The sequence below is a fragment of the Callospermophilus lateralis genome, chromosome 4 (genome assembly GCF_048772815.1).
Source record: "Callospermophilus lateralis isolate mCalLat2 chromosome 4, mCalLat2.hap1, whole genome shotgun sequence".
Classification (NCBI taxonomy): domain Eukaryota; kingdom Metazoa; phylum Chordata; class Mammalia; order Rodentia; family Sciuridae; genus Callospermophilus; species Callospermophilus lateralis.
In genome coordinates, this window is record NC_135308.1 from 86113011 (window position 1) to 86126419 (window position 13409).

General features: G+C 32.3%; 1 protein-coding gene across 2 annotated transcripts in view; it reads left to right on the forward strand.

The window, feature by feature from the left end:
• Positions 1-13409, forward strand: part of Pik3c2g (phosphatidylinositol-4-phosphate 3-kinase catalytic subunit type 2 gamma) — a 330538-nt gene that overhangs the window by 58814 nt on the left and 258315 nt on the right. For both annotated transcript variants that reach the window (XM_076852711.1, XM_076852712.1), the window contains exon 8: positions 8465-8587. In XM_076852711.1, coding sequence (XP_076708826.1) covers positions 8465-8587 — 123 coding nt within the window. The remainder of the gene's footprint in view (positions 1-8464; positions 8588-13409) is intronic.

Below are 13409 nucleotides of genomic sequence, written 5' to 3' on the forward strand. Positions count from 1 at the left end.
AGGCCAAAGAAGGGGAATCTTGAAGGATGGTGTGGAGTAGGGATAACTTTCAGCCAAGGAAAATAGCCATGTAGCCATGTGAAATTTGGCATGGCTACAAGGGTTCAAGGTGAGAACCTGGAAAGAGAGCAGACAGCACTAAGTTATGTGGGATCATCTGGACCTTACATGAGCAATTAAAGATTTTCAAACTCATCAGTTGATGACATGAAACTATTCTACAAGGTGGTACAAACATTGAGAGTTGATTGGAGGAGCATTTTATTAACAGAGAGATGATTTAGGCATAGCTTAACTCTCAAATGTAGGAATGGAGATTATGGGACAGATCCATAACAGGTGAAAATGTGCAATTTACATAATCAGCTGAAAAACTAGGTGTTTTTACCTAGGGCATGCCTAGAATAACTCCAGATTTCCATGCTGCTGACTTACTGCATGGAGAAATCAACTGACTACAATGAAGAGAGTCAGAAGCATCCTTGGCAGGAGAAAATCATGGGTGTCATCCAATGCTATTGAAATTGGGTCATGTTTGGGGCATCCAAGTTGTGATCTCCATTAGGCAGATCACTTCCTGCAGCTGCTTCTTCCAGAGAAGAGTTGGTGTTTCACAAATAAGGCACCATATTATTACAGAAAATTGTATGAGTCAGAGACTATTTTTAAAACAAGTGAGAACTTTTTTTTTTTCCATTAAGTAATTGACTTTGAGCTTGGTTCTTCAACCTTGTGATTTTCATTCTTTCTAATATAAAAGTTAAAACTTATAGGTACCCAGGACACATTAAAACTTCACCCTAGAGCATCTATACCTTTTGACTATATGTAGAGATACTTTTGACGTTATCATAATCTACTTATACGTGAATTAATTTAGTTTTCTAAATGTCTCAGTATTGCTAATATATCATACACATACACACATGATTTTTGAGAATTTGTAATGGTGCTTAACTTCCAAATTTAGAAGTTTGATCATATTACTCATATATGAAGACTCCAATATATTCACTTTGAAAGAAACCATTGACTACTGTGAATTTTTCTGATATGACTTAACACTTGGCAAAACATCAAAGAAATACTGTCTTTACATTATCACTGGGAAATAGTGATCATCTCTTACCAATAAATTACTTTATAAATAGACACAGTGTTTGAGACATTCCAGATGAACTCAGTCCAAAACAATTAGCTTTTTAAATAAGATTTTTTTATGAAGCATCAATAGTAAATATGTGAGAATGAAGGACAGACTCTAATATTCTAAATTTTTTATTTTGCACCTTCTATTATTCAACAAGCACATTAAATAGCATTTTATTGATGCCTAAAACAGCATCAGTTTTAAAAAGTAATGGTTTTAGCCTATTTCCTAAACTTGGATTATTATATATGATAAATAGCATTTCATTGATGTCTAAAACAGCATCAGTTTTAAAATTAATGGTTTTAGCCTTTTCCCAAACTTGGATTATTATATATGATTTGAAAAACAAAAAAGAGGTGGCTGAATAAATTTGTCATGAATGTTACCAAATACTATGGATAATTTAACTTATCAAATATTTTCTTTCCTTGGAATGATTATTTCATGATTATTTAATGATTATTAAAATATCATTATTTTAGACTCCACTCATTTCAGATTGGACATTCTAGGTTTTATGTTAACTTAACATATTTCATACATATTCCAACATACTAATTTTGGAAGTTATTTGCCTAGAGCTTTTCCATTGGACTTTTTTATTCTATCTCTTTTATTCTACTAGTATCCTGAACTATAAGGAATACATTCAATTTTCATTCTGTATTCTATTTTTAATCTTTAACATTTCAGATAAATTAAGTATAAAAGAAAGAAAAATAATTTCCCCAAATGTATCACTGAATGCTTACTTACTTGATGCAAATAACTGAACTATTTACTCACTGGAAAACTAAAGGATCAAAGACTAAACCACATCCTGAAGTGGCTGATAATCTTGTGTGAGAGAAAGCATAATCACGTAATAATATATAAGATATATAATTGCCAGTATAAAAATCATATCTCAGTCTACATAAAAGAATCAGCTTCTGAAACCTGTAATCCTAGTTATAGCTTGGGAGGCTGAGGCAGGAGAATCTTGAGTTCAAAGCCAACCTCAGCAAAAGCGAAGCCCTAAGTAATTCAGTGAGCCTGTGTCTCTAAATAAACTATAAAATAGAGCTGGGAATGTGTCTCACTGATTGAGTGTCCCTGAGTTCAATCTTCAATCCCCAGTATTTAAAAAAAAAAAACCAGAATCAACTTCTGATTCAAAATCACTTCTTTCTAGTAGATTCCAATATATTGTCTCCAAATTCCTTAATAAAATGCCACTGAGAAACATTACAGAAAGTTAGCAATCCCTACCACTGATGATAGAGAATCTAGCAACTATTGAACTAATTTAAAAGTAGATGGGTCAGTATTTAGAAAAATCTATTTTTGTTTCAAAATGTGGTTGGGCTTCATAAAACATCTACGAGGTCTGAAAAGAGCCAGCCCCTCCAACTCCTTCTACCATGTAACCCATGACTCACGGGCAGTACTAAGAAAAAAGCCAGATGAATATGGCATCTTTATTATTCAGCTTTAATAACTTATTTAAATGAGAGATGTAAAGGAATCATTTTAATGTGAGGGAGACAGAATAAAATCCTATCTCACACTTGCCCCCCCACAAAATAACAATAAACCAAAGGTTTTCAGCTAAATAGGGGCAGAAATGTTTATATAAAGAGAACAAATAGGAATTTTATAATATGTCTGCCTTTTTTGAGAACTGAAACTCTCTTCAAGAAAATCAATTGTTAGATTTTCAGAAGTTCTGATTTCAAACATAATTTAAGCAGAGTAGCAATATAGGACATAATTTAGGAGCAGAGTTTCCAAAGTTACATAGATTTGTCAATCCCCATCACTATGGAAGTTCTATTAAACCTTCCTAGCATTCATTTATTCATCACTAGAGTCTCTTTATGCATGTAGCTGTTTTTAGTTCTGTGACCCACTTCACTTTACTTTGTATGTGTGTGAGGAGGTAACACTCAAAGCTTTTTGTTTTTCTAAATGAATAACCAATTATTCCTGGAAAATTTATTTAAAATGGTATCCCTTTCTCTATTTCATAATCTTTGCCACACTGTTAAAAACAATTAGCCATATATTTGGAGGTCAAATTTTATACACTTCCTTTTCTGTTTCTTAATCTAAGACTGTATCCTTATATCAATGAGGCCCCATGTTAATTACCATGCTTTTATAGAATATTTAGCAACAAACAATGTTCTCTATTATCATATATATTTTTAAAAAATCTGGCTATTTTAGATACTTTGGTCACAACTGTGTTGAATCTATTGATATATTTCAGGAGATTTGCTATATCAAAATATTGAATTTTATAATCCAATCCATCTTTCCATTTATATAGGCTTTCTTAAGTTTATTCAGCAATATTTTATTTAGAGTTCAGGTACAGGCACATTTTATTAATTTTATCCTTAATTATTTTGTACTTTAATGATATTTTAAATAGTTTTATGTAATTTTCAAATTAGTTGTTACTAGTATATAAAAATAGATTTGACTTTCATACCTTGCCTAGCATGTATATTTTGTTGAATTTCCTTTTTTATTTCTAGGAACTGTTTTTTAGATTACTTAGCATTTTACATATACAATCATGCTATCTGTGAAACAATTTTTCTTTTTTCTTTCCAATTATGGGGGGTTTATTTATTTTATTTCCTTTATTCTTTAATACTAATCAAAGGTTTCAAAAAATTTTTACTAGAATATATGAGAACAGAATGCTTGCCTAGCTACTTTTGCCAGTAAGTCTGAAGTCATGGAGTTTATGTAGCTGTGAAATGAAGTTAGTTGCCTTTCACTAGATTGAAAAAGTGTTCTTCTATTCTTAATTTGCTAAGGGTTTATGTCTTGAATGGATGATGAATTCTGTCAAATGTTTTTCTGCATGGTTTTTCTCTTTTATTCCTTTCAAATTAAAATAATATTTTTTCTCTTACTATGATAAACCCTACTTATTAAATATTTATCGTCCTTTTCATAAATTTCTAGATTAAATTAACTTATACTTTGTTACAGATATAGCATCTATCTTTTTGAGGGGCATTAGACTATAGTTTCATTTTCTTATAATATTTTTCTTGATTGTAGTAGCAGAGTGAATGTTGACCTTATAAAATAAGTTGGGCAGTGTTCTCTCTTCCTTTATATACTGAGGGAATTTGAGTAGATTTGGATTTATTGTTTCCTTAAAGTTACTTCATTCACTAATGAAACTATTTGCTTTGGGGTTTTCCTTATAGGAAGGGTTTTACTACAAATCCTTTTTAAAATTAACACAGAACTATTAAATTGTTTAGTTTTTTTTTATTGGTTGTTCAAAACATTTTCCTCTAAATTTCAGCAACATCCCACAAATGTTGATATGTTGGTCATTATCCCTCTGCTGGATTCAGACAAGGGTACTATTTTGTATACTAGATGGCTTTTTCACTTTACATGAGACCAACATTCTACATTTCAAGGCCAACCATAACTTCAAATGAAATAGTATTCTTTAAAGGAACAACAATTTTTATTGCACTACTAAACTTGGAATGAAAAGTGTTCTGAATTTTCGATTTGTCTTTAAACTCATTAATTGAATTTGATGATTTCCAGTTCATTCACATATAGAAACTCAGTAAAATTTATATGAAAATTTGTGTTTATATATGACATTTATGTTGGTGTCTGTTAGCTGTCATAGGATGGCTCATGTCTCCACGGAGCTTTAGGTGCTCTGTGACCCAAACTTTCTCCTCTATCATTGAAATAGTAGATGTTCTGAAGCATTATGCATCCGGTTCAACATTTATTTCCTCTGTCTATTCTCTCTCTGGAGAATCATATTCAAATTCTAAAAAAATAATGCCCAGATCTGGGTTTGACATATCTTAAAATAGGCTGAATTAGGGATTTTCTTTTGAAATAACCCCACTGTTTGTATCTATAAAGATTTTTATAATGTGGATCAGCTGTCATCAAATTTGTAAATTTTAAGCTGATTTTATCCTCCTACAAGTGTGTGGTGTGGTGTGTGTGTGTGTGTGTGTGTGTGTGTGTGTGTTTGTATACTTACATCTGTTACATATGTATTATTTGGGGGTAAACTTTGGGTTTGTTTTAGGATGGTATTTCTACACAGCAATTTTGCATTTGCTTCTGCCTGGGTAAAAAATAACAAAAAAAAAATAGCTCACTTATTTTTAGCATAAATTCCCAGTGCAGGTAATATAAATTAATGATCCATAGCCATACATAGCAAAGACAAGCATTTATTTTTTTAGGTAATTAGTTTTCTCATGCAAAGACTCTGGGTAGAGAAAGATCTATTTTAGTCAGCTTTTTTCACTGCAGTAACCAAAAGACTTGACTAACAATTTGAAGGAGGAAAAGTTATTTTGGTGCTCATGGTTTCATAGGTCTCAGTCCATAGATGTCTGACTGTTGCTCTGGGCACAAGGTGGGATGGAACATCATGGCAGAAGGGTGTGGTGGAAGGTAGTAGCTGGGAACATGGCACTAGGAAGAAGAGAGAGAGAGAGAGAGAGAGAGAGAGAGAGAGAGAGAGAGAGAGAAGAAGAAGAAGAAGAAGAAGAAGAAGAAGAAGAAGAAGAAGAAGAAGAAGAAGAAGAAAAGAAAAGAGAAGAGAAGAGAGAAGAGAGAGAGAGAGAGACTTTTCTCACCCTAGACAAAATAAAAACCCCAGTCATGCCTCCAATGACCCGCCTCCTCCAGCCATACCCCACCCACCTACAGTAACTACCCAGTTAATCTCTATTAGGGGATTAATACACTCATTAGATTAAGAATCTTGGGGCTGGGGATGTGGCTCAAGTGGTAGCTCACTTGCCTGGCATGCGTGCGGCCCGGGTTCGGTCCTCAGCACCACATACAAACAAAGATGTTGTGTCTGCCAAAAACTAAAAAATAAGTATCAAAACCTCTCTTTAAAAAAAAAAATCTTATAACCCAATTACTCCATCTCTAAATTTTCTTGCATTGTCACATATGAGTATTTGGGGGAGACCCTATAGCTAAACCATAACACTTCCTCAAAAATTCTCTTGGTTGTTAAGTATATAGTTTTTCTTCCTCCACTCTTTACAGATGACCATCCATCCATCCAGTGTCTGGGGTTTCTTCATGGTTCTTACCTCCTGTTCTACCCATCCCCTACCTCTACCAACTAGTTTAAGCATAATACTTCACCCACTTATCCAACATGAGCAATAAATCTTTAAGCCTGAGGTCTCAATTCTGTCTGATTTCTCCTCAGCCATTGCAGCATTAGCATTTGAGCTACTCCTCAGGCTTGAAGTTCCTGCTACATTTATGTCACCAAGAGAATTAGGTTGTTTATGTTTTGGGATATTGCACATTTATTTGTTTTTTTCTTACACTTTATCTAGTGTTCATATAAGCTTGCAGGGTCTCTGTGTGCGAGTGTGCACATATACACATGTGAAGGTAGGTTTCTCAATCCATCAGTTGCTGGAGTTGAACCACATTGCCCTTTCCCTGGGAAGCTCATGCTCTGTGTATCAAAAAAAATACATGCATTTCAATACTACCTCAAATTTTTCCATCATGTCTGTGTTTTTGCCATGATTAATGGCCAGCCTGCCTTCTTCATTTTCCAAATATGAAAGTTTGGAGTCATCTTAAATCCAACCTTAGTTGTTCAGATCCAATAAATCACCAAGTTAATTTTGTAATTGCAGCATTTCACTTAACATATGCTAGAAATCTCAGTGACTCATGAATATAATGAATATAATATTTATCTTTCATGGATATTTTTATGAATATTTTTATGAAGATTAAAATAAGATAAATCAGATAAGAATTACTGCAAGACTGTTGCAGTAGATTCAGTAAGTTGGCTACCAGCTACCTACTGACCAAAATCAACCCAACATTTACATTTTAATTAGTAATATTAGATATTTCACAAATTTACATATCTCACATACCTACTTAGAATGCCTGAATAAAAAATAGCACCTAATATGTACCTCTCACATAGTTTTATAACTTTTTAATTCACATTTTATTAGCTATCTGTGCATATGCAGTGTCTTATTCATCTTATAAACTAAAATATTGGTGTGAATGGATAGAAATTAATTAAGCATTAAAATTTAGCTATTATTCTCTGCCAGGCACTTTTTAATGTTTTATCTAATTCATCTTTACAACAAACCCATAATTGATTATTATTATTATTCCTGCTTCATAAAAGAGGGGACCTAGGCACATTAAAGCTAAATACTATAAAGATGTCCCAGGTAGAAAGGAAAAGAGGCAAGATTTGAATACCCATTGACTGCATGTAGAGCTGAAAATGTTGTCTACTGTGCTGTTCTAAATGAATATGTTAACAAAATATTAACAGTGAGGTTGCTCTCCTTTGGGAAAATCCAGCTTGTCAAGTGCATTCTCAAGCATGCTACCCAAAACTAAACTCCAGGAGTGATGAGACACATGGAAATGGGGTGACACTTAATGCTTCCTAGTTAATGAGGTTCCAAGTCTTCTAGTTCCATTTATTAATGAAGTGAATCTTCTGGTAACCACATCAGACTCAATATGTTCACTTATAGTGAATTTACATGGAATGAAACAACTGGATTTTTCAATAGGAATTGTTCATAGATTTTTCTTCTTCATAGTATAATAAGTAGTCATTTCTACTTAATCTATGGAAGACTGAGAATGTATCCCAACTAAATTGCACTTTCTTACTTCTAGTTCATAAATCAAATTTGTGGACATTTTTTGAATCTGTTTTGTCTTTCATGGTATTAATTAGTTATTCTCCCTAGACCTGTTATCACTTCTGTGTATGTAAAATCTCATACGAGTTATTAGCAACATGTTAAGAAGTGTGTTGTTTTTTTCACAAATAGGCAAAGTAATGTCCTATTAATATAGTAACTCATGCTGTGTCTTTGAATTGATAAGGTTTTGTTAAGAAAATGCTCCAGAATAGAACTGACATATATTTTGTGTTGTGATTCCATGTCTTTGTCTCTTTTTCTTTCTCTCCTTTTCTTCTTCTCTCCTTTCTCCTCTATTTTCTTCCTCTCTTTTGTCTTGTTTCAGATTGTTAAGTTGTAGTTCAGTTAGATAATAAAGTAGTTAAGTAAGTAATTAGTGTTGAGTTCGTCCTACCTTTGAGCATTCACTCAATGCAAATTGTGGCTTGGGTCACAGGATAACCAGACTCTTGAGAACTCTTTATGTAAAAACAACCAGATTTTTTTTCCATTTCCTCTTCACAGAAAAGTGGTAATTTGGTAACATACTTGTGCCTTTTCAATTTTAATAAACAGTGAATCTTTTCATCTACAGCAATATACAGATGATGTTATTGAAGAAATTAAAAATATATGCAGTGTTCTTGGGTGTGTGGAAACCAAACAAATTACAGATGCAGTGAACAAACTAAATCTAATTCTTCAAGGAAAAATAAAGGTAAATATATCCATTTGTTACACAGTAACTACATTAAACCAGAGCTCAGTAATTAATTAAGGAAAACAATAGACTTTTGACTTGATATACTATATATCTGGATGTGTTTACATGTGTATTTGTATGTGTGTGCATGCACATAGTATATATAGATCATTTGGGAATAACTGCAGCTTGTTATTGTTACGCCAAATAGATTTAATTAAATTAAAAGGAAATTTCTTACACCTTTAAAGTTTGTAATCATCCCATAACTTCCAAGTGAAACTGAAATCAGTCCTACCTAGATAAATATAACATTTCACATGCACGTTTATATAAGCTATTGATGACTCTCACAACCATTAGTGTGTGCCCTTATTAGTGCCCATGCTCATGTATTCAAGCACATAATTAGAAAAGAAGGTATCAGCTTCTCAGTTATCTTTTACTGAATTTGTAGTGCATAATGCTACTATGAATTATGAGTGCATTTTTCTGAATACTACATCCTGTGCTGATTTTCTGGTTTAAGGGGGTTTAAAAATGGACATCACGTGGTTTTTCTAAATCCCAGAAATAAAGGGAGAATTATTAGTGTGGCTATTGCCAAAGAAAAACATGAAATCTGGTTACAATGCATCCAAAATTATTACTTTAACATAAAATAAAACAGAAATGGATGATAATAATAATAATAATAATAATAATTACTATTATTATTATTTAGTCCTCTTTTATCCTCAGAAAATATGTCTAAGATCCCCAGGGTATGCCTGAAACCATAAATAGTACCAAACCCTATATATATTGTTTTCTCCTATACAGATATATCTATAATATTATAAGTGTAGTTTATAAATTAGTCACAGTAACAGACTAAGAGCAATAAAAATAAAATAGAAGAATTTTAATAACACACTAGAATAAAATTGACAGCATTACTACTCTTGCACTTTGGAGCTACTGTTAAGGAAAGAACGGATTTCTTGAATGCTACAACGCACTGCTGTGACATTCAATCTGATAACCCCAATGACTACCAAATGACTACTGGGCAGGTAGCACATACAGTGTAGATATATTGGAAAAAGGGATCATTAAAGGCCCGGTTGGGAAAGTGTGGACAAAAAGAGATTTCTTTGCTCTACTTAGAGTGGTGCATAATTTAAAAGATAAATTATTTGTTTGGGGGGCTTTCCATTTAATATTTTCAGAAGGTAATTGACCAAGGTAACAAATCTCACAGAGAAAAACTACAGCTAAGCGGTAATCATGGTAATTTATACTTGATAGTGCATTTCAATATATAAAATAATTTCACATATACATTAATTTTTATTTCAACTAATCCTCAAGCAATGCCATTAAGTTGGCATTGTAATGTTTATTTTATTGTCAAAATCTGATGTTCATAGTGTTGTGTACAGGGGACTAATACATGACTAAACAGAGATTTGGACACAGGTCTGTATACACGTTCTTAACACAGGTGACACTTCTTGCGAGTGTGTACCTTCCTTATCTGCATAAAATGAACAATAGAGATTATACTTTCCTGTTGTCTCTCAAAAGCACATGCAATATTACTGAGCTACCCACCAAAACCCAGGAATACTCACATCTATATAACATTAATAACTACATAAAAATAGGAATGAATGGGGAGAGAGCTGTTGATAGTTGAAAGATAGAAGTATATGTTTATAAATATGTATACAATTTAGTAATTATAATACACCAATAAAACTATGATAAAAATGTATTAGAATTTAGTGAGGTCACCTAAATGGATTTCTTTTGCATGGTTAAATCTACATACCAGTGGTCCAGAATAAAAAATGTGGTAACAAAGAAAAAAAAAAGAGATTATACTTTCTTCAAATACGTCAGCCTTGAAATTTCCAAATGGTTGACTTAAGCTGTACATAATTATATTTTCACCAAATGTTTAAATTATCGTGCTTACTGCTTATACTCTCAAATAGGGAAATGACTATCTACATCTTATGTTAATCAAGACTTGTTTTATGTGATAGAACAGTGAAAACAAATGTAGAAATTGAATAAATTATTTATCTGAACAGTGTCAGTGGTATTCTGGGAAGCAATAGAGGCATATCACCAAATAAAACGAAGATAAACATTGATTAAAAACTGAAAGCACAAAGCATTTGTGAAATCGAATCATAAATAATATCATCAATAAATTTCAAAATTCAGTGTCTGAGGCAGATTTGGCTTGTTTCCACAAGTTTTCCTTCATGGGTAAACACCTACTGTTTAACTTTCTAATTATTATAAAAGGAAATGAAATAATTACACAGTCTCCAAATGGTTTGCATGTGTAGATATTAAGCTCTGTGGTCTTCACAAATGATAACAACCTAAAATATCTGATGTAATCAAATTTAATTTGACCATATTTTTCTATTTTGTTTTAGAGTAAAAAAAAATATTCCATAGTCTTAAAAAGCATACCACCAGTATGTTTTGAAAACAAATGTTTCAATTAACTTAAAAATGTAAAAATTATTTGATGCTAAAGAAGAGCCTTCTAATAAATGAAGTTACATCAGGATACCAAGGTAGTAAGAACAAACTTTCAACAAGTAATTAGTTTCTTGTAAATTAAAACATTTTGGAGACATTCTAAGCATCTAAAGCTAATAATAAGATATGGTGAGCTTAGGCTAATGCAAACATGGTTTGAATTCAAGATCTATCCATTTCTAGCTCACTGTACTTTGGAAAATTAAATGCACTTCTCTGAGTTTCAGTTTTCTCTATTTCTAAATAAAATAACCAGAATTTTCAGGGTTCTTGTGAATAGAGGAATTAACAAAGGGCCCAGATGATTGTGCTGCTTTACTAAGAGTCATTACTATTTCTGGAGTGCTGAGAAGAGTACTGGTGGCAGGTTTTTAGAATCATCCTCATGAGGTCAACATGATGTCTACAATTCCCTCAGCACATGTTAGCTCCCCATCATCTCACAGCCTTATGACAAGTATGAACCTTTGCCATTGGAAGGGACCAGATCTAGGAATGTGAAAATGTGTTACCCCTTCAGTCAAGACTATTTGAATCTTTTCAATTCAAATGTCCAGCAGTTGGTGAATCAGTAGAAACAAGTAACAGATCAACGAATGAAGAAAATATAATTTTAGTATGCAGCGCTTTAAACAATACTGTTATTCCTAGGTATAAAAAGCATCATCTTCAAAATACTCAGTTTCTGTGAAAATTTTCACTTTTATCCTTTTAAGGAATTTCAAAAAATGAGTATTTTGAAGATGATACCAAATGCTGGACATTTGAATTGAAAAGATCTAAATAGTCTTAACTGAAGGGAAAACTCCTTAAAAGGATAAAAATGAAATTTTTTTCAGAAATATCAAACTTTCAATGTAGTGGAAGCCAAAAGAAGACTTCATGTAGAAATTGATTATTTCTATGAAAGCCATGCACAATTAGAATACCCAAGAGAAGTTCACCTTTGCATTTCATCAACCTATGCACTTAGAACCACTGAATCTTGCATAAGTTTTCTGTGCAATTTAAATCATTATATAAAGTTTTGTGGTATTTTTATAAGACTGAAATGATTTTCATGCATAGAAATGAAGAAAAGAGTTAACAATTATGAGTTTTATTTAGTATATATAGTGGTCAAAATAGATAGTTCAATAACCATTACCACCCAAAAGAGAACATTTTTATTTTTAGCAGAATTTAAAAGTTCATTTATTCTACATCATCTACAGTCATACTTTTTGTCCATATCTTTTTCCATTCTATCTTAATTGTGAGTCCACCTATTTAAGAATGTTGGCACAAATATTAAGTACATTTTGCAGAATTTGTGCAGTAACCAACTTTAGTTAACAATGCCAAAACAATTCAAACTATCCTCCCACCACAAAACTAAGATTAAAGAAATACTGAGAACTCCAGGTCTACTGCCAACAAACTCTGAAATTTGAGAAGTTTTCTTTTTTCTTGGCTGCAGTTTTGGTCAACTTGCAAGAGACTATTTCCTGCTATACAGGGAAGTAATTAGTTCTTTATTAAATGCAAGCTTTGCCAAGTTGAAGAATCATGTCACAAATGCATTTATGCTGTATTCCATGCTCCCACGTAGCACTGGAAACAAATTTCTATCCTTCAAATAATATTCTAGAAGTTCACCTAATGTATTTCCATTAAATACTCACACAAAAAAATGAACCACAAAAATGAAAAATATGTTCTTTCACATTGTGGTGTAGGTGGATGTCATGGTGATTTTATAATGCAAGTCTGTATTTCTGAAGAAATTGGATTCTAGTTAAGCCAGGTTAACATCTTTAATAGTCTCACCCACATGGATGGAGTGAATACCTTACGTGTAGTTGTTAAGATCAGTGGTTGATGCTATATACAGATGAGATATTTTACCTAATAGAAAAGCTTCTTAGTAGGTTCATATAATGATGCTTTTAAGTGAAAAGTTTTCTGTAAATTTAATTATGTTTTTAAATGACAGAAATGTTTACTCTTTACTGGAATACTGTAGCAAGTTCTTTATATGTTTCTTAATTAATTGGATTTCCTTTAAAACAAACTTTAAAATTTTACTTAAAAAGTGTTTAGGGCCAGGCATGGTAGAATGTATCTAAAGTCCCAGCTACTCTAGATAGAGGAGCTAAGGAGTTCAAGGTCAGCCTAGGCAACATAGTGAGACTGTGTGTGTGTGTGTGTGTGTGTGTGCGTGTGTGTGTGTGTGTGTGTGTGTGTGTATTTAAATTCTTAAATATCCTGTGTCAAAATTTAACCTTATTAGAAAATTGAATTTTCTTTT